General features: G+C 43.0%; 1 protein-coding gene across 5 annotated transcripts in view; it reads left to right on the top strand.

Moving 5' to 3' along the window:
* Positions 1-1,409: 1,409 nt before the first annotated feature.
* GADL1 (glutamate decarboxylase like 1) overlaps positions 1,410-25,881 on the top strand; it is a 96,803-nt gene continuing 72,331 nt past the window's right edge. The window contains exons 1-6 of one of the 5 annotated variants that reach the window (XM_083468272.1): positions 1,410-1,714; positions 18,757-18,932; positions 19,449-19,575; positions 22,767-22,857; positions 24,457-24,563; positions 25,699-25,814. In XM_083468272.1, the coding sequence (XP_083324398.1) occupies positions 1,660-1,714; positions 18,757-18,932; positions 19,449-19,575; positions 22,767-22,857; positions 24,457-24,563; positions 25,699-25,814 (672 nt within the window). In that variant the 5' untranslated portion in view covers positions 1,410-1,659. Of the gene's footprint in view, positions 1,715-15,009; positions 15,053-17,451; positions 17,573-18,756; positions 18,933-19,448; positions 19,576-22,766; positions 22,858-24,456; positions 24,564-25,698; positions 25,815-25,881 lie in introns of those variants that run through there. The other 4 variants (XM_083468275.1, XM_083468273.1, XM_083468271.1 and 1 more) reach the window with 4 other exon arrangements.

Below are 25,881 nucleotides of genomic sequence, written 5' to 3'. Positions count from 1 at the left end.
ACAGATAGTAAAATGAAGCTGTAGCAGGCAAGAAATGCTTCATTTCAGAAGTGGCAGTCTATGCTCTGGCAACCTCTAGGTTAGATTATTACTGCAATGCATTATACAGTAGGGTTGCCTCTGAAGATGATTTGGAAACTTCACCTAATGCAGAATTCAGCAGCCAGGTTCCTCACCGGGCAAGATGGTTTGAGCATATTAGACCGATCTTGGTCTGACTGCACTGGCTACCAATTAGTTTCCGGGCCCAATTCAAAGTGCTGGTTTTGACCTATAAAGCCTTAAATGGCTTGGGACTGCAAGGACTGCCTCGCTCCACATGAACCTAGCCGGTCTCTAAGATCATCCTCTGAGGCCCTTCTTCGTGTGCCTCCTCCACGAGAGATCCAGAGGGTGGCGACATGAGACCAGGCCTTTTCTGCAGTGGCCCCCCATTTGTGGAATTCTCTCCCTGGGGAGGTTCAACTAGTGCCTTCATTTTACACATTTAGGCACCAGGCAAAAACCTTCCTCTTCAACCAGGCCTTTTGCGGACTGACATCCGATGCCCTTTTAAATGTGTGTGTGTGGGGGGGGGGGTTATTGGTTATTTGTTCTTATTTGTACTCTCTGTTTTGTAGTTTTTATATTGCAGTTTTGTGTTGTGAACTGCCCTTAGATATATAGAAATAAATTTAAAAAGCACACACAAATATACACTTAAACCTAAAAATGTAAGGTAGCCCCCCCCCCAGGAGGGGGAATAAACACGTAGTAGTTTTTCAGCAGGCACCCAGGAAAACCGCTGATTTTCAAACAAAAAAAGCCAGCAAGATGTTACTTTCCAGAGGCAGCTGGTGTTAGCACATACTTTTCGAAAGGGAGCTAGGAGGCGTCAATAAATTATAGGCCTGTTAACCTAATATATAGCCAAGATAAATAGATGAAAAGCATTTCTTAACGAAACCCTGTTAGAATCCACCCTGGGCACATTGCAGACTTCATACAGAAGACCTGCAACACACTCCTTAGGATAGTGTCACCTGCATAAAGCATTTTCATTATGTCTCCAAATCCCCCCCCCCCCAACCCATAGTTTTCTTGCAGAAAATGTTTTTTGGGGAAAATAGTCCCCCCCCAAATTTGACGTGAGGGGGGACAGCTGACCCTCTCCATGCAACTTTTCCTTTTTGTGTATTTGCACGTGAGACACGGAAGAGGGGTTAAAAATGTATTTATTGAGAGGGCTAGTTCCTGCCTCTGGGGACAGGTCAAATTTCCGAAGGAAATAATGGAAATATCTCTCTCTCGTGGCGCCCCCTGAATTCTGCCCTCAGCGTCCCCTCAGCTCAACCCGCTCCCTCCCCCCCGGCCAGACAGCAGGCAGGAGGGTCTCCGCGCCTTCGTGTGAGGTATTTATAGCCGGCCTTGCGCTACAATCCGGCAGCGGCGGCGGCGGCAGCGGCACCAGGAGTCCAGCCGAGCGCCTGAGGGCGGAGCCGAGCGCAGCTCCGGGGCGGGCACGGCGCGCCGAGGAGCCCGGCTATAATTCCACCTGCAGCCATTTGCGTCGCGGCTTCGGCGGCTAGGCGACAGCGCGGAGCCCCGGCGACACCGGCTGCCACCACCGCCGCGCCTCTCCGCCTTTCTTTCCCTGACCAAAAGGAGTGGCGGCGCCCAATGAACGGCAACGCCGGCGGCGAAGGCGGGATGATGATGGAGGAGGAGGAGGAGGGTAAAGAAGCAAACTGGCCCCGAGGCTTTATTTCTCGTAATGTGGAGGTTCAAAACCCTCCTTTTTGAGGGATACAGCAGGAGCGAAGTCGTGCGCTCCCGCCGCCCTTTCGCGCGCGCGCTGGGGTCGCGTTTGTGCGCTCCTGAGGCGGACGGTGCCTTTTGGCGGCAGGCAGAACTGCACCGGCCCAGGGACGCTTCTTTGTTCTGAGTGCTTTATTGAGTATTTGTGTGGTTGTGTGGCGGTTTTGGTGTGTGTGGTTGTGTGTGTGTGGCGCTTTTGGTGTTCCTTCTCCCCGCCAACCTGACTCTCCCGGCTGCGCCTCCCTGGGCAGCAGCAGCATCCTCGGTGGCGCGCGAGCAAAGTTAAATGGAGAGGTTGAGGTGAAACGGGGCAGACTTTCCCCAAGAACTCCTCCAGGCGGCGGGGGGGGGGGAGTGTGCGTGTGTGGGAGTCAGGCATGCGGGGGGGGGGAGAGGAGGAAGCCGGCATCTCTCCCCAGCAGCAAGTGACTAATGGTGCTCCTGCGCTTATCAGTCGCCACCATTAACTTCTGGCTTTGCAAGGGCGCTTGGGAGGGGAAACCCAAACACGCCGCCACCCACTTAGTATAAACAAACGCACACCCTCAAAGGCGGGGGCGGGGAGGGGGAAAGAACCCAGCAACCCAAAACTTTGCCCACAATTCACCCAGTTTTTAGCAAGTGGGCGTGCCCTTTTTAAATAATGAGCAGCAGCAATAATGATGATGGGATGATGTAGTGCAATAAAACGTATTCACATTGCTATGGGTACAAAAATGAAGTTCTTAGCGAAAGGCCCCAGAGGAGATGGTTAAAAAAAAAAGTCCAGTGCTTTTATCAGAATGCAACTGGCAATGAAGCCTGGCAGATCCAAAGTTTTTGCATTTTTATTTTTAGATTGAGGTAGGTATCTGTGTTGGTCTGACGCAGTCGAAATAAAAATAAAATAAGTAAAATGAAAAAATTGTCCAGTAGCACCTTATAGACCAACTAAGTTTGTTGTGATATAAGCTTTCGTGTGCATGCACACTTCTTCGGATATTTTTATTTTTCTTATTTTATACAATACAGTCGCAGCAAAGAGAAGACCGCAGCATAAAGTTTATGGCGTTATTTTACACGGAACCTATATGGACTGCCAGTGTTTTAAGGCCATGTAAATAGTTATTGCATTTAACCACACTGGCATCCTCAAGAGTTGAGCAGTGATCCTAGTCACAAATGACTTAAGTGTAAGCCCCTTTAAAATTTCGTGGGGCTTGCTTGAGTTTAGCTGCCAGGTAGTTCTATCCAGTTCTTTTTTATTATTATTTAAATACATTTAAAAAGTTTTAAAAGGGGGGGAGGGGAGAACAGGGTATAGTATATTGCTATAACAATTGATCACATTTTTAACCTATTGTATTTTGCAAAAATTAGTTCCAAATTCCATTATACTTGTCCATGCAATAAGCATATTTGTCCTTCTATAAGCAACCTGCTTACAGGTAGCAAGTATAATCAGGTCTTTGATCCACTGGAGAAATGGAGAGCTCCATGTAGTTTTTATCAGCTTTCCCTGGCTGTGAGTAGGATTGGCCCAAAAGTTGACTTGTAGTGTGAGGATGAAACCTGTTTGAGGAAATGTATTATAAGAGGTGAACACACTTGCACGTGTAGGCTGCAGTCTTACGTAGAGTTGGGTGTGCCCAAGCCATCGGTTTCCATGGACTTGGAGCACCTAATTCAATATAACATTGTATTGCTCATACTGCACACATAGGAAGATTAAGCTTTCAAAAGGTTAGAGATAGTGAAAAACTGAGAAATACAAATGAGTTTTCCAGGTATTTCCCAGAGTGTGTGGAGCTTTCTTTCAGCAGTGTGAACGTTTTCCTTTACTAACTTTAATTTTGGTAAAAATAAAAAAAATTCCTTCTAGTAGCACCTTAAAGACCAACTAAGTTAGTTCTTGGTATGAGCTTTCGTGTGCATGCACACTTCTTCAGGTATCTGAAGAAGTGTGCATGCACACGAAAGCTCATACCAAGAACTAACTTAGTTGGTCTTTAAGGTGCTACTAGAAGGAATTTTTTAATTTTGACTATGGCAGACCAACACGGCTACCTATCTTTAATTCTGGTAAACAGCCTTTCAAAAACGTTGCTGATGAAAGCCCTTATTGCTAGTTTAGCAGCATAATGTAGCCACATGCTTTATTTCCCTCTCCTTCCTTTAAGGAACTTATTCCGTGATTCTTCTCTTTCTCCACGCATCCGTGTTCCCAATTCAGTAGCTTGCTCAGAGACATAATGATAAAGCACAGGTCATCCAGCGATTTTCGTAAAGATTCACACTCGGGTATTTCATATGGAAACCATAGGCCAAGGTTTACCCTGTGGTTTGAAGTGCATGGTTTGTTTGGGAGCGCTGAACTTTGAATCCAGTTCAGACAACCCACTGTCCTTCAATGGTGCAGCAGAATGACCAGGGATGAGTAAAAGCAGCTGTGATCTTGGTCATGCATTTAAAGCATTCTTGCGCCACTGTAACAGTCATGGCGTACCCCAAAGATTTCTGGGACCCCTCACAGAACTGCAATTCCTAGCACCCTTAGCAAAAAACAGTTCCCATGACTCTTTGTGGGAAGACATGATGATTTACATGTATGGGGCGGGTGTGTTCCTCTTCTTCAGGTGCCTGTAAGTTTGTTCTGAGCCATGGTGTGGCCCAGTGTGGTTGTGCAAACCAGGCCACTATGGCAGTAGCTGTCAAGGGTTTCAGATGACAATCTTTCCTACCCTGCATGGTGTTTCCAGGGACGCGGGTGGCGCTGCGGGTTAAACCACAGAGCCTAGGACTTGCTGATCAGAAGGTTGGCGGTTCGAATCCCCGCTACGGGGTGAGCACCCGTTGCTCGGTCCCTGCTCCTGCTAACCTAGCAGTCTGAAAGCATGCCAGTGCAAGTAGATAAATGGGTACCGCTCTGGCGGGAAGGTAAACGGCGTTTCCGTGCGCTGCTCTGGTTCGCCAGAAGTGGCTTAGTCATGCTGGCCACATGACCCGGAAACTGTACGCCAATTCCCTCGGCCAATAAAGCGAGATGAGCACCGCAACCCCAGAGTCGGCCACAACTGGACCTAATGGTCAGGGGTCTCTTTACCTTTACCTTTATGGCGTTTCCAGGGATTGAACTCAAAGCATGTGCCTTGTTTAGGGTTGCCATATTTCAGAAAGGGAAGATCCAGACACAAAAGATGTTGAGCTTTTCTTTTTTTTTGGCAAAGTTGTAGGTTGAATTGGTTGGAGTTTTTTTTAAAAAATGAAGTTTTTGCCATAATTTACACTTCATGGGTTGCCAAGCGTCCAGATTTTCTTGGTCATTTTGGCGATTTTCGCCCGGACACTATTTTTTATAGCTGTATTCTTGCTATGTCCAGGAAATTCTGAACATATGGCAACCTTGGCCTTGGTTCTCGAACGTAATCCATTCTGGAAGTCCGGTTGACTTCTGAAACATTCAAAAACCAAGGCGCGGCTTCCGATTGGCTGCAGGAGCTTCCTGCACTCAAGTGGAAGCCGCGTCAGGCATTTGGCTTCTGAAAAAGTTAGAAAACCGGAACATTTACTTCTGGGTTTTCAGCATTCGGGAGCCAAAACCTAAGAGTACCACAGTGTTCGAGAATCAAGCTATGACTGTACTGTTGAGTTGTGGCCCCTCCCTTGAATATTGCATGTCCACTTTCATGGCATATCCCTTGCACAAGTGCTCCCTGTTGTTGCCAAGGTGCCATCTTTTGTGTTTACAAAATAAATAACCCATTTTGGGGGTTTTGGATTTTTTTGTCCATGCACGAAAACTTAATCTCTTTTACGTACAGCTGGAAAAGTTACTATCTTGGCGTCTCTTACTGTACACTCAGGAGTCTTGTTTGAACACAAATGTAGTTAAAATATCAGTTTAGCTTTGCTTTTAATGTTTGTTAAACATATAACAAGTAAATTAAATCATATTATTGCCTGGCACAGCATGCCCCTTTAATATATTACAGTTCTGTGTGCCAGTGAAGAATGAATTAGCCCAGATAGATCTATTTAATGTTCCTGCTGATGTCAGCTTTCTTTGATGGAAAAATATGAATGCAAAGTAATAATCTTATAAAATTAAGTTCCGTTTAGTCCATGCTGGTGTCAAAGGATTCTGCTTCTTTCAACTGACTAGATTTCGTCCAGATAAAAAGCCATAGGCGAGGAAACTATCACTTTCCCAATTTATGGGATTCGATCACTTTCTGGCAAATTACGATTGCACAAGTCACCGGGGAGTCTTGCCAAAAAAAACAAACAAAAACAAAACCCTTTCCCCCAAAATATCAGACTTTTTCTGATGAGGAGTGTGATGTGGAAATGCACTGGGAAGGGTGAGATAAAAATTGTGACCCTCTTTAGATTCAGCATCATCTAACCTCCCTTCAAACAAACTGAGATGAATGCTCAATAAAACAGTGTGCTGCTTGAAAATACTGAGTTGAATCCAATTAAGTCTTACTATGGACAGACCAATAAAATCAATGGATTTAAGTTAATCATGCAGTCCTAACTGCTCCTGGAAGGAGTTAGGGTCCCGAGAGGTGGGTCCCTCTGCTGATAGTGAACTCTTCTAAATCTGCTGAGAATGTGTGTGGTTGCAGTAACTAACACAAGGTTCCCAAAATGGAGTGTTAAACGTCTTGTGGAGGAGCAGGGCCAGTTATTGAGTCATTGGCTTAAAAACCTGCCAATTTCTAGGTGAAAAAGCCCAATCTGGCTCCCTCCGCTGTGCTAACTTCAAGCTGGTGCAGCGAAAAGAGAATTAGAAGCAAACACAAAGGTAGCTCCACCTTGGCTCCTCATTAGATTGTACATTAAAGGTAAAGAGACCCCTGACCATTGGGTCCAGTCGTGGCCGACTCTGGGGTTGCGGTGCTCATCTCGCTTTATTGGCCGAGGGAGCCGGCGTACAGCTTCCAGGTCATGTGGCCAGCATGACTAAGCCACTTCTGGTGAACCAGAGCAGCGCACGGGAACGCCGTTTACCTTCCCGCCAGAGCAGTACCTATTTATCTACTTGCACTTAGACGTGCTTTCGAACTCTAGGTTGACAGGAGAAGGGACTGAACAACGGGAGCTCACCCCGTCGCGGGGTTTTGAACCGTCGACCTTCTGATCAGCAAGTCCTAGGCTCTGTGGTTTAACCCACAGCGCCACCCGATTGTACGGTACTGTAACTTAAATTCGTTTATTTGGATCCTGAAGATTTGCGAGTGGAGAAGGTTTGGTTTAAAACTATGGGGAAATGATCATGATTTTAAGAGTGCTGTCTTAGACAGGCACACAGACTGAGCTGCTTAAAATAATTTATAGCCAACATGGCTTTTTTCTTTTCTTCTTTCTGTACAAAAACTAGACATATTGATGACCATCCCTCAGGCAGGCACACACAGTTTGGAATGATCCCTTGGCACCAATTGAACGGTTACTCCCCCCCCCCAACAAGGAGTTAGTGAGTTATTCCATACCTTAGATCTAAGCAGTGATTCAATCTAAATGAACAATGAAACTTGTGTACCCTGTAATCCAGGGGCAGGCAAGGTTTAACTTGCCTGGGCCGGTTCATTCCAGCGGAGAACCCTCTGTGGGCCGGATCCTGCTCACGTGCCTGCGATTTCCGGCTTCTGTGCAGACACAATTTCCAGTGTCTGCGTCTGCACATATGCAATTTTCGGCCCCACGGAAGTGAGTCCCTGCACTGTTTAGCGCAGCGTGTGGGGACTTGCCAAGCAAGCGGCTTGGTTCGGGGGCGGCTCGGGGGGCGGTTAAACGACCCCCGTGGGCCGATTGCGGCCCATGGGCCTTAGGTTGCCTATCCCTGCTTGTAGTCTATTTTCTTATAATGTATATTAAATCAGTTTCCTGTACTCGAGCATTCTTCCCAGCTGTTTTCGTGGTAGGACTACTTAAATAATCTAACCATGATGATCATATATGACTCAAATAGCTATGGAAACAATGACATTGAGGACTAATTTATTCGGCACATCAAACTGAAAAGGTAGAAAATAACTTAAAACTGTGCTTCTGTGAGACCTAAGAAAGCACTTAAACTTCATAAAAGGTTGACAGGCAGAGTAATTCTGTGCAGGGTTATTTGGAAGCAAACTTAACTTGCATTCGATGGGGCTCACTCCCGAATAAGTTTATTTGGATAGGTTTGCAGTCCAAACTATGTACTGGAAGATGTGGCTGCTGTGTGTTGAACACGGGCAAAGTGTGCACTGCCAGAAGAGTTAGGCTATATAGGTTGTAATGGAAAGTGTTGAATTTTTAGGTTGGGTTGAGTTGAAATCATTAAAAAATAAATAAATGCTGTATTGGTTTTAAAAACAATTACAAAACAAACAATACGCAACCATCAACAAAAGGGAATCCAAGGTCAACACTCGTTACAAAAGAAAAGAAAAGGTAATAATAATAATAATAATAATAATAATAATAATAATAATAATAATAATAAAAGATTGAATTCACATGTCACGAATGCCAACCTCCCCCCCCGTTGTGATTCCTAATTTACATTACAACTGCACAGTTAACTTTATCTCTCCTAGGTTATTCGGTTGTGTTAATTTTGTAATGTTCTCTTATTTCATGCAGAAATCAATCCAGGCCTACCAAAGAATTTAGATTATTGCAATGTTCTTTTAAGCGTTCTCTGTAAATATTCCACTCTGTCTCTTTTTTTTAAATTACAAAGAAAAAAGACAAAAACAGAAAACAGAAAAAGAAAAAGAAAAAATAAACCATCATTTTCAAATTCTCCACTTTCATTACCTTCTTTCCATGACCTCCTCCTCCTCCCATCTCTTGTATCTTGATTAATAATTGTCACAGCAATCCTTTCCATAATTCATAATATTCTGTCATTACATTACCTTACTCTATTTTCATCTTATCTTATAAAAAACCTTAAAACTTAAATCTTATTTTTACCAGCTTCTCATAACCATTGCCTTTTTACCTAATTCTTTAAACATTTTTACAAGAGCCAAGTAATTTCATTTCAACATTTTTTCCAACGTTCATAAAGCATTTCTAATGATAAAGAAAAAGAATAAAAACAATCCAATCTTCTTCCAGCGTCCCCTCCCCTGGTCCCGGGATTGTCAGTCCTTTCCCACGGTTGTAATCTGGCAGCTGCAAGCTCGCTAGAATTGGTTACAGTTTCCCAGTCCCCCTCTAGGGGGAAACTTCTGGTTGTTCTTTCTTTTAAGAACAATAGCAACAAAGTTTCTTTTTTAAAGATATTTTGTCAGTATTTGTTCCTTTAAAATGCGAAAGGAAACAGTGGGATCACAATGTTACTCTTCTTTTAACTATCTGTCAAAAACATTTGTCTCTGGTCAATGAGCTTCAAAACGTCAATTCTGACACCCCTCTCCAGGGTCAGGACGGTGGAAAGTTACTTTACTTTAAACTCACTTCTGCAGGTTTAAACAGTCCAAAAAAGAGATCCCCCTTTTTCTCCTGCTACCAAAGGGGGGTTCAACGCTTTTAGATGGTGAAAACCAATCCTTTAGTAAATATTCCACTCTCTATTAAGTATTTGATCTGTGTGGTCTCAAAACCTTGCTGTCAATCTTGCTATCTCTGCATATTCTAACATTTTATTCTTCCAGTCTAGTTTTGAGGAAGTAGAATCTCCTTTCCATACCTTAGCAATTAAATCAAGTCTTTATGTAGCCTTATGAGGCTTTGCCCTTGGGTGGGAAAAATATTGCGCCTGGGAAAGGGAAGTGGGAGTCAACAGACACTCAAGGAATAGTTTCGGAGAAAAAGGTTTTATTTCTACCATCCATGAACTGGTAGAAGGAGCAAGTGTGATAAGTCACAAAAAGCACGCACGAGTTCACAATCATGTGCACAGAGTTTATATACCCATTCCAGTTCCCTCCTCCTTTCTCCTCCTTCCAGAGTCCTGCCCCATGAGTTCCTCTGAGCATGAACAGAAAGCTGTCTTGGGACTATTTTGGACTCTTGGCGCCCTTCCCAGGAAAGGTAGATAGATAGGTAGATAGATAGATAGATAGATGATAGATAGATAGATAGATAGATAGATAGATAGATAGATAGATAGATAGATAATACTTTATTCGGCTATAAGCCCACCAGGTAAAACCAATCAGTAAATAAAATAGCATTTTACATTCTAAAATATCAACTAAAATATTTCAACGCATAATCTCCTTCACATTACATACAGTCTCTAGATGTACCATATTGTGGCCTTGAATATAAAGATGGTGGATAGAGTTTACTAGATTTTAATAGTCATACAGCATTCCATGAAGTCTTTTATATGAAAGAACAGAATTCAGGAATCTTGCAACCTGTAATGTTCTATAAGAGTCAATGTCCTGGAGTAGATAGGCTAGATGTAATTCAGGTGGTTTAGCAACAGTTTCCAAAATGATTGAACTCAGAATCCTTGATCGGGGAACAATATATAAAGGAAAGGGGTTTCAGAGTGTTCAGATATGTTTCAATCTCTTGTTCTGGCATGGTTCCCAAGTTGCAATGTGGTTCTTTAGCAAGACCAGAAGGCATGAGAAAGGCCTGAGAAACAATGGACTGTTCTCTACCTTTGTTACAGCAGAGCGGAATGTGTCGGATGCTTAGCTGCTGAGAAAATGATTTTGAAAAGCTTTGAGAAGCTTTGAGCCTGCTTTGGTGGGGGGTGACTTCAGGCCTAGGTGAGGTCACCTGTCCTCACCTTCCTTCATTTATAGTTGAAGGCTCTCCTTGCTTTCCTGCAATGGTGATGGGATAGCAAAGACTACCCTCCATTTTTTTTGGAGGTGTTAAGAAACATGCTGCATAGGGCAAAAGGAAATTTGAACACTACTAGCATTGTGATTACTAGTATTGTACCAAGGAGACCCTTGCTCCATCGTGAAGGTTCTCATTGGGTTATGGCTAGCTAGCCTCTCTTTCAGTCTAGCCTACCTCTCAGGGCTGTTGGGAGGATAAGTAGAGGAAAACTATCAACCCTGCTCCAGACGAGTGAGATAAAAATGTAAGATTTTTAATGATTCTTACCTTTGTATAGTACACTGTGCATCAGAGCCAGCGGTTTCTATACTTGCCCGCACATCTCTCCATTGTCCCATCAGCGAGCAAGATCAGTTTATCACAGAGACGCATTCCGGCCAAGCAAACGCTTTTGAGGTGGGTGCAAAAAATAAATAAAAGGTCAGCTAGGGGGAATCCTTGGGGCCAGTTGCGTTTGACTCTTTGGTATGCCAGCCTTGCCCTATCCTGTGCCAGCCCCCAATTAAAAGAATAAGACACTTGTAATATCGCTTTTTCTCTTTGCAGAGTTTCCAGCAGGGCAAAGCATTTTTTCTTTGGGTTAACTTAAGTTGCATCAGGTAACAGCTTCTGTTCAGAAAGTTACTGTTTTTGGAAACTCGGTGCTGCAAGATATCCAGGCCCTGTGCTTACTCAAGCAGTGCCCATATTTAATTTCAGTACAAATGCTTGAATGCCCAGTGACTCTGACAAGGGGCCTTTTGTCACAGAAAGCTCACGCTTGCCCTGAAGTGTGAGCTCCAAGTATGGGTCAGTCTGTAAAAGTGACCTTTTCTATATAAGCTAAATATAGATGCAGACATAACAGGGACATAGTCTGTGTCTTCTTGGAGAGAAGTGTAATTTGGAAAGAGATTTATTGTTCCTAAAAGGGCAAATTAATGGGCATAACCCTCCAGAGAGCTTTAAAAAACAAACACCCATCCCACAAATGTTGTTCTTATCCCTAACAACAACAACAACAACAATAATAGTTGTTATTATTTTATTTATATCCCATCTGACTGCGTTGCCCTAGCCACTATGGGTGAGTTCCAGCGTCACAACTAGACATCAAAAACTTCCTGAAACTGGGTTGCCTTTAGATGTCTTCAAAAGGTTGTGTAATTGTTTATCTCTTTGACATCTGATAGGAGGGTGTTACACAGGGCGGGTGCCACCACCAAGAAGGCCCTCTGCCTGGTTCCTTGTAGCTTCACTTCTCGCAGTGCCGGATAAGTCATTGAAGGAACTTACTGGATTTTACTATGGGTTTATCTTCGGACTAGATCAGCTGTACAGGTGCATTAAATTTGCCACGTAATCGCTTCCGTCGAGTAATGATGGAGAGGTGAGCATAGTAAAAACAACAACATAGTAAATAAAACAGAACGCTTTAAAACACACATACAAAAAAGAACTTTACATAATGAACAGAAGCAGCACAACACCAGTACCAGAATGAGTAGAAGCATTTGATGGCCTGGGAAAAGAAATATGGCGAAGTACGTGCCAAAGGAGATCATTTTACAAGTGGGCCACCACTGGTATGATCTGCCACCTCACTTCAGATGTTGGGGGACACCTGGAGGTGGACCTCAAAAAAGATCTTAACAGACAGGCAGGCTGACATGAAGGCAAATTATCCTTCAGCATAACTGGCCCCAAGGCATATAGGGCAAAGCTTTAAAAAGCAGCACTCAATGTTTGTTTCTAGTTAGCAGGCCGCACCAGCATCTTGAACTAGCTGCAATTTCCAGGAAGTCTTAAAACAGGCCCCACTTGGCTGTGAGGTTCACCCATGGCAAGAGTGAACGGCTTCCCTCCATCAAATAGTTGCTACCATGAACAAAGCCTTGAGTGCTGCAACCAGTTTGAGCCGTGAACTTTACCATAGGTTTATGTGTCTTTGTTACAGAGAACTAGAGAACCCAGAATCAAGGATATTAGGTGGCATGTCCAGAAACGAGAAATGTGTGCAGGGAGTCATGGTTCTAGCCGCAGGGCTACAGAACTGTGATCTGCTGAACTGAACCTTGCTAAATCTCTTGCTTTTTTAATGCACGTCAAGACCACAGAACAGGGTTGTTGTGTCCAGTGCTAGCCATATGCAAGAATTAGGCCCATTGAAACTAATGGACTAACTTGCATTCGTTAATTTGAGTGGGTCTTTTCTGAGCAGAGCTTCATTGCCAACAAGCGTGAGTTTGTCATGGCTTCACTATACATGGGTCTTACCTAAGGTATACTTAGGCATACTTCTTATACCTAGGAAGTATAGCTAATGATGTCCATCTCTCATACCTTGGATCCCAAACGCCTTGGTACTCGGACGTTTTGGCTCCTAAACGCCACAAACCCGGAAGTGGCTGTTCCGGTTTGCAAACGTTCTTTGGAACTCGAATGCCGAACGGAGCTTCTGCAGCTTCTGATTGGCTGTGGGAGCTTCCCGCAGCCAATCAGAAGCTGCGCTTTGGTTTCCGAACGTTTTGGAAGTCGAAAGGACTTCCGTAACAGATTCTGTTCGACTTCCAAGGTATGACTGTACCAGCTGAACAGTGGACAAAGAAATGTATGTGGGGGGGGGGGACCAAGAATGTGTATAATGGGGGGAAATCCTCCATTTTACATTTTTCTAGTAAATGTTAGCGAGATGGTATTAAGGAAAACTTACGACGAATGACAAATTAACATCCTATACTTCATTAAACTATCTTGTCAATTAAGCTTCCGAAATTGCTATCACATTAATGCATTGGGATCGTTGTTGCACATTAACTCAATTTTTCATGCTTATTAGACAAGCTGTATTTTATGTGCCAGATTTTTCTCTCTCTTCTGCTTTAAGTAATTCAAGCTAATTCCCCTCCCCCCTTTGTGTGTGTGTAGGATTTGTGTCTTGGTAAAAGTCAGTGGTTATGTGTGGGAACACCAAGCACTAAAGTATGGAAAACTACAGCAGTTCATTTAAAAGTAATCCAAAACAGGAATCGGCAGCAAATGGCTTCCAGGCCTCTCCTGAAGAAAAGCTTTATGCCTAAATGATTAATTATCCTGTGGGTGGCAGCCAGATAACAGCACCCTGGCTGTTGCTGGGAAAGAGATATGGGTCTTGGTATAAGGCAACTTCCTGCAATATATTTGGCCATTAAAATGTCAGAAGAAGTCACGGTTCAGTTTTTAATTTTTCAAATTATATCTTAAATAACTGAGAATATTAAAACAACTAGAGTGGCTCATTCCCTGTTTTGCTTATGATTTCTGCTCGCCTCTGGCAGTTTCCCTTGTATTATGTCCCCCGCTTTTCTGCTTTCAGGGAACTCTTCCCATATTGGTTTGTCTGCCAAAGAATCTCAGTGCATCTGCCACAAAATTCTTGCCCGTTAGAAAAGTCCTGAGGAATGTTTTAGGTTGCATGCCTGAGTAGCCCAAAAATTGCAAGATGCAAGCAGCCAGGCCAGGATTCTTAGGCCACATCGCAGCCCACTGTGAACTCAGAATGCATTGAATGCAGCAAAACCTCTCTCCAATGCTAAACACTGCAGGGCAAGATCAGGGGTGGCAGGCAGCCTTGAGGGAGAAACACTGCCATTACAGTGGTACCTTGGTTCTCAAACTTAATCCGTTCCGGAAGTCCGTTCCAAAACCAAAGCATTCCAAAACCAAGGTGCGCTTTCCCATAGAAAGTAATGCAAAATGGATTAATCCATTCCAGGCTTTTAAAAACAATTCCTAAAACAGCAATTTAACATGAATTTTACTTTCTAACGGGACCATTGATCCTTAAAATGAAAGCAATAAACAGTGTACTGCAGTCACACAATCAGTCAATCAATCAATCAATCAATCAATCAATCAATCAGTAGCTGACCTGGGTTTCAAACAGGCACAAAAAAGAGCCACAGAAACGCAAAATAAATAGCAAAAACGGACAGTCCTCAGCACAACGCTCAAAACAGAAGTCTGGCACTCAGATTGGAAGTGTAACACTCAAAACGGAGCACGTTTGGCTTCTGAAAAAAGTTTGCAAACCGGAACACTTACTTCCGGGTTTGCAGTGTTTGGGTTCCAAGTTGTTTGAGTACCAAGGCGTTTGAGAACCAAGGTACCACTGTATTTAATTTCTTATTGAAGAACTCCTGAGAAATTTCCAGAGCTCCAGAAGCTCAGTTTGAAAAATTGACTCCCCAAAGCGGTGATACCAAAATTTATTTTTTCACTTGTGCATATTTTTTCATGTTGCACTGTGTGCTTGTTCAAGCATTGACCTGTTGCATAATCTGCTTGTGCAAGCAATGATGTCACATAAGTCTGAAGTTTGTAGATTGAGGTCGGGGAAACATGCCACAGGGATTGATAAATGCAGGTTCTTGGAACACAGTATTATGGCTTCTTTCTATATTGTGGCTGCTTATGATGTTAATGAAGTTAAAATGGATTTATTTGAAAGGTAACCAAGAGCTTACATTTGTAGCTGCTGCTGTTTGTTAGGATTGACTTGTTTTGATGTGTGTTATCTGAATTGTGTAGGCTTGTAAGCTCTCCAGTGGAAATGCGCTATATAAATATTTTAAATAAATAAAAAAAGATGATTTGCACACATCTGAATAGGATCTAACATTTACTGGGGAGTATACCCCATTGAACAGAGTTGGACTTCCTTCAGAGTAAACATGCATAGAATTGTGCTAAAATGCTGCAGTTCCATGTATACTTTCATGGGGGGGGGCTGTACTCTCTGAAATTTTAGTTGGTTACTTCTGAGTAAAAACGTTTAGTATTGCATTGCATGTTTTGGAAGTCTCTAAAATCCCGTTGCAACAGCTAAACAAAGCAATTGTTTTAAACATTTTTTTAGCTGCTCTTGTATCATAATTTGTGAGTTCTCTAGCATCGAGAGTTTGCAATTTTATTGAAATTCCATTATACAGTGGATGCATGAGGATTACCTAGTATTTATTCTTAGGACTTTTATCACGTGTTATGTAAGAGACGAAACAACCTCTACTGTTGCTTGTAATTTTAGACATTCTTGTTTTTTAAATGTGTGCACTTCCGCACTGCAGTTTGTTGTGGTATCGCTGCTGATCGTGCACGTTTTAGTTTTGCACAGCAGCCACATAACACTCTTAACCAAAATTCCTTCCCAGATTATCCCATTTTAATCTGATTTACAACCACCACTACCCTATAAATCTAGACTGGTAATGTGGACTAAGTTGCGTTTGTATCTGAATATGCATGCCAGGGTAAACCTAGCCATGGTTTCCTGGGACCGTGATGCTGCTGGAGTGGCCCCACTCCCCCCAGAGCAAAGTGGGGCTGCACTGAGCCGCCTGCCCACCCACGTAGGAGGGAGCCCACCTTGCTGATGTGGCCCTTGGCAGCTGGAGAGGAGCACTGGGCTGGGCCAGGCTGGGGTCGCCTATGTGGAGGTACCTGGTTCATGCCCCCACAAAAATTGTGTGCCTGGAGCCCTGGCCCTCCCTGCCACCCCAGACACTACGCCCCTGGCATTCAGACACATTTAGATGGGGCATGTCAACCTGGGAAGGTGGTCTATCTGGGAGAAGAAAAACTCTGATCCTAAGCCTCTGTGGCCTTGTAGGAATATCTTTGGGAGAAGGGTCCCTAAAATGGTTGAATGGCGCCCTGTGAGCCTCCTTCCGGTAGCTCCTGCAGCCAGCTGATGCCAAACATCTTTCTCTGCTTACCTTTGGACCACACAGGCAAGGCTGGGTCTTGACATCTGGGCTAGGACCCTGCTCAGGCTTATGCCGCAGGGAGGTCCCTTCTGTGCTGCTAACACAGTAGTTTGACTTTACCCCTGGAGGCACACTCCATTGTCTCTCGAGACAGACAGGTGTCAACAACAATTCAGACACATACCGCATTTTTCGCTCTATAACACGCACCAGACCATAACACGCACGTAGTTTTTAGAGGAGGAAAACAAGAAAAAAAAATATTCTAAACGAAATAGTGGATATATGATTTTTGTGGTTCATGCTGTGGCCACAGACATGTGATCTGACAGTGAGTTTGGAGTAGCCCAATGCAAAAATCCTGAGGATCCATGTGGATCCATGCTTTGTAACCACAGAGGAGGGAAGGAAAGGGAACCATGGATCCCCTGCTCACGACTGCAGCAGATCCCCCCTGCCACCCGCAGGCATTCGCTCCATAACACGCACAGATATATCCCCTTACTTTCTAGGAGGAAAAAAGTGAGTGTTATGGTGCAAAAAATACGGTAATTTCTCACCAGTAAAGCAATGTAGTCTGGAAAAAGAAGTATTTCATCTGCTATTTCTGTGCAAATGGAATCTTAATTTTTCTGCATTGCAAATTTCTGACCACGTTAGAAAACTTCAGAGCGCTGCATGCTGGGAGCTACACTGCCGTCGACAAAACTTTCTTTTTTGTAGCTTGACAAATACACAAAATAGATTTACTGTGGAGAAATGTATTTGTTTCATCTTGAGACTGACCATTATTTTAATAGTGTGAATTCACAGAGTGGCGACTATACGAAATCAGCATGAGAAGTGAATTCCCTGCCATTCATAAATAATGATATAAGCTTTTGAACACAATGCACGGTACGATGGCAACAAACCAATATTCCTTGTAGGGCATTCAGCTTAAAATCATTGTGGTTCGTCTTTAAAATTTAATTGGTACAACAGGAGATCTATTCTGAAGCGCTGTCTGTTTCTCTTGGCAGTTACCATGAATAAGTAATGAAGGATAGTGATATTTTAAGAGATGTTGATGCTCTAAATATGCATAGTTCTAATACCACTGCATTCAATTATTTACTTACTATATTTTTACCCCTCTTTGCAGACAATTGCTGTTTCTCAAAGCAGCTCGTATTAATAGAGAGAGAGACAAAGAGAGAGAATTCTGCCACCAGGCTTACAAACTAAAAAAAATGACAAGACACACAAGGAAAGGGGAGTAACAGGTAGCGGTGGGAAACCAGCTCTTTAAAGCCAGAACAAAGTGTTGAGCTGAAAGCACTTAATGCCCAGTTTGAGCCAGCCTGATTTTCCTTGATTTCCCGTCTGTCAACTGGTGCCATGGTCTCTCAGCAGAGAGCCATTTCCCCTTGCTTCTGCCAGCCGCAGGGTCCCCTGGAAGCTAGTGTCCTTTCACGCAGGGAGGAGCCAGCTTTTTGGCTGATGGATGGGACCAGGTTGGTCTCCCGCTTGCCATGATGCTCTCACTGGGAGGCAGGGAGTACAGCTGCCCGGTGACTATTGGTCCCCTGGCTGATGGCAGAGGCCAGGGTGTGCTGATCAAATGACTGATCTGATCCTGTTTGCTGAGCCTCTCTTGCATCAGTTTGCAATTCATGTACCCATCTGACTAAGCGAATGAAATTTGGTCTTCTGTATGGAGGGACAGTTTGTTTAGCACCAAGCACCCATCCCCTTTTTGTGAGTTATTGCTCTATTTTTATTGTGAAACACCAGACGGTACTCTTTCTTAATTTTTTATTTTACAGTGCACAATCAGTCTCTTTCACTCTCTCTCTCTGCCTCTGCATGTATGCACTATTTTTGTATATATGCATGCACATGCACAAGGACACATGCACACACATCCTTTTTCATGCTCTGCTGCCGAAGAGGATGAGAAAAATCCAGATGTTTTGCATACTTGGATGTTCACATGAGTAACACACACATTTTATTGATCACAACGCTCCACACACCCCAATAGTGTGCTAAAAGTAATTTTCAAAAAGCTTCACTCTCCCACCCAAAAAAGCTCAACTCTGCCCCCCCCCCAGCTCAGCGATTGCCGGCAAGGGAACAGCTGATAGGCAGCCTGTTAGACACGTGGGGCTGTTAGCCTCTGGGCAATCCTCCCCCCCCACCCCATTTCAACAAGTCAGGGCAATTTCCCCACATTTTCTTAATTTGGAGTCCTCAAAAATGGGCGTCGTATACATGAGGGCATCCAATACACTGGAAAATATGGTATATAAAAAAGGATCAGCAAATACTTATAAGCCTGTCATCTTTCTCACAGAGCTTTGCCTGCCATTTTGCAATTATAGTTGTGACAGTCTTATATATAGTTTAATTCAGTGCATGATGCAATTGTCACTGTTTTTTCCCATTTTATCTTACTAATTCACAGCTAAAATGAATAACCAGCGGGAAGCACTGCAGAGAAAGAAGAACGCAATCTTAGTGGATGGTGTTATTTTAAACGGCCCAGTGGCAGATGCAAAAGCAGGAGAGAAATTTGTGGAAGAGGCCAGCAAGATCATAATGGAGGAAGTGATAAAGAAAGCTGCAGATGTAACAGAAAAGGTAGTGATCTCAAATGTAATACTTTTCAGTACATAATTCACAATAAACTGTCACTTTCCTCATCCCTCACATGCCATTATCCTAAACGCGAAGCCAGTTTTTTCCTAGTACGGCCGTACCTTGGTTTTCGAACAGCTTAGTTCTCGAATGGTTTGACTCTCGAATACCGCAAACCTAGAAGTGACTGTTCCGGTTTGCGAACTATTTTTGGAAGCCGAACGTCCGATGGGGCTTCCGTGGCTTCTGATTGGCTGCAGGAGCTTCCTGCAGCCAATCAGAAGCCGTGCTTTGGTTTCCGAAAGTTTTGGAAATCGAAAGGACTTCCGTAATGGATTCCATTGGACTTCCAAGGTATGACTGTATGTGATTAAAAATTGGCACAGTTCTTCTTTAAAGACTTATTTTCAGTTATTTACATTTGTGTATTTAACTGAGGGTCTGTAGTGGGAGATAATATATGAATGCTGTGTCCTTGGCAAGTTTCTTTCCACTAACCCGATATTTTCCCCAAATTAGGTGTGTGAGTGGCACCCTCCTGAAAAGCTGAAATCGTTGCTTGATTTGGAATTGAAAGACACCGGAGAGACCCATCAGAGACTCCTGCAGTTTTGCCAGGATATTATACGTTTCAGTGTCAAAACCAGTACGGATCCTATGTCTATTATCTGCTGTTTTTATTCCATTAAATACTATGATGCTCTTTGAAATAGGTTTTCGGAATGTCAGGCTGTTCTTGCTTTTGCTGCCTGACAAACAAGGTGACAGTTTGACAGATTCTTCATTTTCTGCTATGTCAAACCAGAAAGACCCGTAAGGCCCATTTTGGATGTACGACACCAGCTTCATAAGCCATGGTTTATGAAGCTGTGATTGAGCATCAGGGCTGTGCGCTTGTCCATCACTTCCTGATGCTCACCCCTGCGGCGTAATATTCTGGTTGGTTAACCAACATTAAACCAGAGTTTTCTGGTTTAAACAAAGCAACATCCTAATGCTGAAGTTGGTGTGGAAATGGAAAACAGGAAGAAGGGCATGGTTCAAGTATTCGTTCTTGACTCCATAAACTGTGGTTTATGAAGCCAGGAACCTAAGTCTGTAAGAGTTTATTTTACTGTTGCTCTGGGGCAGTTCCTGAAAACTGACATCTGTGGGTGAGTTTTCTATGTCTTGCCTTAATGTCATTCTGCACTTACTGTATGAATTGGGAACATCATGAAATGAATTTCCCTGCCATTATGCAATTGGCGGTCAGCTGTTGTGGCAGAAAAAATCAGTACATGATGACCCTGGTTCATATTGTATAATATCATAGCACAGACTGAGGATATTTTTTTCTCAAGATGTCAAGACTTATTGGTAAGGAATATATTGGACAACATTCCTGTAAAATGAAAATCATGGTATAATTAAGTTTAAACCTAACTTTATGAACAAATGAATATTACGGCTTCTTCTAAAGCTTTTATTATGTAGGGGTGTGGGAGGAAAATAAATGTGCAGACAGATCCCACAGTAAATGTTAATCTATTGCTATTATTATTAATTTCATTTCTATATCGCTTTATATTTTTTAAGAGGGGCGTGAATCTCAAGGTCGTTTACAACCTACGTTAAAACTATCCAGAATTAAACATTACTGAAGAAAGCCAAATATAAAGTATACTTTCAAAGCAACATAACTAAATGGAAACTAAAATATTATCTTAAAGATAATACATTACAAAAGAGGTCAACTACAGAATGCACATATAGTGCAGCAAAGATAACAAAAATTTTATCTTAAGCATTTCAAAAGAAAACATTACTAAAGGGATATAAAATGCACATTTAAAACAGCATAATTAGCAAGAGAATCAAGTACTGATTGATTTTGTATCTGGAGTCAATCCAGGCCCCTCCTTCCCAGGCCAGGTGGAAAAAGACCGGCAATTCAGGGAACAGGTCTTCTAGGACTTCCAGCCAGTTCTTTATTTCAGGGCGCACTTAAGGGTACGCAGAACCGGCACCTCTTTTTGTTGTTGTTAAAAAGTGTGGCACTTACTATAACAACTTCATGGTGAATGCTAGCACCTATTTTTCTAGAAGAAGAAAAAAGCACTGGTTGTAGCTAATCAATACTTACGAAAGCTCCAGAGGTAAAATTCCCAAGTGTGCATTAATGTTCTAACATCCCATATGATGGATCTAATTCTAACTCTTTTTATCACAGAATGCTAGATAGCTTTAATATGCTCTTTTTCATTATTGATGCTGTTTACCTATTGCTTATGCAGCTTGAACTATTCCCACGTAAGATAACAAACTCTGATAAGCTTTTAATTATTTGTCTTTTAACAGAGCCTCTTGTGTGTCTCTTAAAGGGGACAGCATAAGTTTAAAAGTATAGATAAAGGGAGAAAATACCTTTCTGAAACTTTTGGAGAATCCCCCCCCCCAATTATGGGCAGTGTAATAATATATTTATTTGCAAGAAATTATATACTGCCTACGTTAAGAAAACAGGGACGCGGGTGGCGCTGTGGGTAAAACCTCAGTGCCTAGGACTTGCTGATCGTAAGGTTGGCGGTTCGAATCCCTGCGGCGGGGTGAGCTCCCGTCGTTTGGTCCCAGCTCCTGCCCACCTAGCAGTTCGAAAGCACGCCAAACTGCAAGTAGATAAATAGGTACCGCTTTATAGCGGGAAGGTAAACGGCGTTTCCTGTGCGGCGCTGGTGCTGGCTTGCCAGCTGCAGCTTTGTCACGCTGGTCACGTGACCCGGAAGTGTCTTCGGACGGCACCGGCTCACGGCCTCTTGAGCGAGATGAGCGCGCAACCCTAGAGTCGGTCACGACTGGCCCGTATGGGCAGGGGTACCTTTACCTTATGTTAAGAAAAAAATACACTTGCTGTGAAGAGCATAAACATCAGTGATAAAACTGCAACAACAATATAATATTAAAATTTATATCCCACCCTTCCTCTCAAGTGATGAAACAATTAAAACATGTAAAAACAATTCTAGTACAGATGGAGACTAGGGAAGACCACTCCTTCAAAGGTTTGTTAAAAGAGGAAGGTCTTCACTAAGTCGCCATAATTTTCCATGCAGGTTTTTTAAGCCCTATGTGCTCTATATATCCACTATTCCTATTGGGTAAACTTGTCCTCATTGTATATAGAAAGTGAGGGCAGATAATAGAAATTTCAAATGCTCAATTTTTCCCCAGGATCCCTGCAATTAGGTGTGTAGAGGTTTACCTTCTTAGCGACGAAACGGAGACAACCCCCCACCCCCTAAAAAATACTAAAACAAGAAACTATCTTTTTGTCTTTATGCCACCCAGTTTCAATTTAGAGATCTCTCTACTTCTGTAGTTAGAAGTAGAGTTGGGGTTATTCTTTCATTTGGAGAGGCGCTCCACCTCATCAAATAGATCAGACCCAATTTTAAGGGGACACAGGTGTATCAATAAGCAGGTGTGCTTTGAAGAGGGCCGGCTCAAATTCAGCTTCGCAGTGGTCCTGTGCGCTAACTTTGTCCCTCCCTGACGGTCTATCTCTCAGGCAAAGGAAAAAGCCTGGAGCCGGGGGGGGGGGGGAGGATTAACAGTCAGCGCAGAGCTTCTATCTGTTCAGAAGAGGCTGCAAGGGATACACAGTGTATCTCTTCCTGCAGGTACTTGTGGGACTTAAAAATCCTCCCTTTTCAAGCAAGTGATACGAACATCCTCTGCCCTCTGATATTTATCAGGAAGGGCTGAGCATCATCTCTAGCTGAAACGGAGCGGAGGGCTTGCGCATTGGTTTTCCTGCACCACTTACGCTAACCAGATTTATGTCTTTTTAATTTACAGATCACCCAAGATTTTTTAATCAGTTGTACGCTGGTATTGATTATTACTCTTTAGCAGCGCGTTTCATTACTGAAGCATTAAACCCGAGTGTGTAAGTGCTTTTTATTTTTAATTGATCTGCTGGGTCTGCCATGCTGTTTCAGTGCAACAAATTCTTATTTCCTGCAGATTTCCATGTGCATTAATAGCATTGATGGTGGGGTGGGGTTTTTCAGATGTCGGATGAGTTAAAGCTTATTTTGTCATATTGTAAGTTCAGTATAGACACTCAAGTGAAGAAGTAGAGGAAACTCTTGGCTTAAGAATGTTAGAAGACCCATGTTAGATCAGACCAAACACTAGTCCAACACTCTGTTTGCACAGGATCCAACCCTACGCTCACAAGGAATATCAGTGTCTTTTTCATGTTCCCAAACAATTGGTATTATGCTGCCTCCGATGGCAATAATAATATAATAATAATAATTTATTATTTATACCCCGCCCATCTGGCTGAGTTTCCCCAAGACTCTGGGCGGCTCCCAATCAGTGTTAAAAACAGTACAGCGTTACATATTAAAAACTTCCCTGAACAGGGCTGCCTTAAGATGTCTTCTGAATGTCAGGTAATTATTTATCTCTTTGACATCTGATGGGAGGGCGTTCCACAGGGCGGGCGCCACTACCGAGAAGGCCCTTTGTCTGGTTCCCTGTAGCCTCACCTCTCTCAGTGAGGGAACCGCCAGAAGGCCCTCGGCGCTGGATCTCAGTGTCCGGGCTGAACGATGGGGGTGGAGATGCTCCTTCAGGTATACAGGACCGAGGCCGTTTAGGGCTTTAAAGGTCAGCACCAACACTTTGAATCGTGCTCGGAAACGTACTGGGAGCCAATGCAGATCTCTTAGAACCGGTGTTATGTGGTCCCGGCGGCCACTCCCAGTCACCAGTCTAGCTGGCAGCCCTGTTTAGGGAAGTTTTTAATATTTAATGCTGTATTGTTTTTAACCCTCTATTGGAACCCGCCCAGAGTGGCAGGGGAAACTCAGCCAGATGGGTGGGGTATAAATAAATTATTATTATTATTATTATTATTATTATTATTATTATTATTATTATTATTAAGGCTATGGATGGGAAAGGGAAAGGACCCCTGGAAGATTAAGTCCAGCCAAATGTGACTGGGGTGCAGCGCTCATCTCACTTTCTAACCAAGGGAGCCGGCGTTTGTTCACAGACAACTTTCTGGGTCATGTGGCCAGCATGACCAAACCGCTTCTGGTGCAGAACCAGAGCAGCACAAGGAAACACCGTTTACCTTCCCGCCAGAGCAGTACCTATTTATCTACTTGCACTTTGACATGTGTTCAAACTGCTAGGTTGGCAGGAGCAGGGACCGAGCAATGGGAGCTCACCCTGTCGCGGGGATTCGAACTGCCGACCTTCTGATCGGCAAGTCCTAGGCTCTGTGGTTTAATCCACAGCGCCACCTGCGTCCACTATAAAACCTCACGTGGTCTTGATTGCTGTTATCCCTGGTACCCTGGAATACTGACTGCACTCAAGGAAGGGATCCATCATTTAGCTCGTATTCTTCTTTGTTCAGCTATTCATGTTCTCTACCTCACTACCTTTTCATTCAATTTTCTTCAACACATTTTGCCAAAGCATTGTTCACACAGTTGCCTTTTATGTCACGTTTATGTATATTTAGATATACCTATGAAGTGTCCCCAGTGTTTTTGTTAGTGGAAGAAGCAGTCCTAAAGAAAATGATTGAATTCATTGGGTGGGAAGAAGGTGACGGTATATTTAATCCAGGTAAGAAAGTATCCCCCCCCCTTTTCTTCTTGCATGCAATTTAATTTAATTTAAAGTTATATTTTACTGCTTTTGCCAGTGCTGTGTATTGGAGTAAAGCCTTCGTTAGGTCACGAGTGGTTCTTAGGCAATGTCCATACAGGAGTTGCCTTGCTTTAGGCAAGTACATTCCCCTGCTTGGGCAGCCTGGTTTTTACAGAGGGATAGAAGCAATTTATGTTACATAGTTCATATGTTACATAGGTGCTTCCTCCTGCTGTGTGAACAGCAGTGAAATATGAGGCCAGATCCATACCATTTTTGCGTACTCTGAGGTTCAAATGTGCTACCAATGTTCAAATGATCTTCCAAATATGATCCTCACTGCGAGAAGTGAGGTTACAGGGAACCAGGCAAGTGAGGTTACAGGGCCTTCTCGGTAGTGGCGCCCACCCTGTGGAATGCTCTCCCATCAGATGACAAGGAGATAAGCAACTATACAACCTTTAGAAGACATTTGAAAGCAGCCCTGTATAGGGAAGTTTTAGTATATGCTGGAAGCTGACTGGGGCAACCCAGTCAGATGTGTGGGGTACAAATAATAATAATAAAATTATTATTGTTGTTGTTGTTGTTGTTGTTGTTGTTGTTGTTGTTTGTTGTTATTATTATTCACTCATCTCCTTGAAAGCATTTTTGACAAGGTTACCATTGGAACCTCATGGTAACCAAAAGCCCAGATATATTTATTTTAATTTCAAAATGTTTTTAAACTTTTTTTTCACACACTGTTAAAAGCTTTCATCTTTTAAATGTATTACTGTGTATATATTTTTAAAACTTCAGATTTTATTTACCTTACAAAAATTAGGTCAACTTGTTTTAACACCTGATTTTATTGATAATTTAAATGCATATTTCATATGGTTTCATGTGAGCAGCTTAGAGGTTTTTTTTAATCATTATGTGGTATATAAATCCTGTTAAACATTCAGAAAGTTGTACCTTGATGTGGCTAATTTTTGCTGGTAACCCTTCGCTGACATGGCAAATGTCCACGCCTGAACATTGGGCACCTCAGTGCTTATAAATTGGAAATGCGAAGTATTAATGAGTATGAGTGTTGTATGAATCTTTTCCTTTTCCTTTTTTAAAGGTGGCTCTGTTTCTAATATGTATGCGATGAACTTAGCAAGATACAGATACTGCCCTGACATAAAGGAAAGGGGCCTTTCAGGGATGCCTCGACTGGTGGTATTTACGTCAGAAGAGGTAAGCAACCTTCCTCCTTTTTTTCAAACAGTACATTATGCTGGATTTACGTATAAGCCAAGCAAGC

Source organism: Podarcis liolepis (genome assembly GCF_965112155.1).
Source record: "Podarcis liolepis genome assembly, chromosome: 12".
NCBI lineage: Eukaryota > Metazoa > Chordata > Lepidosauria > Squamata > Lacertidae > Podarcis > Podarcis liolepis.
The sequence above is the reverse complement of the archived record's forward strand: the minus strand, read 5'-3'. Positions and strand labels throughout refer to the sequence as shown.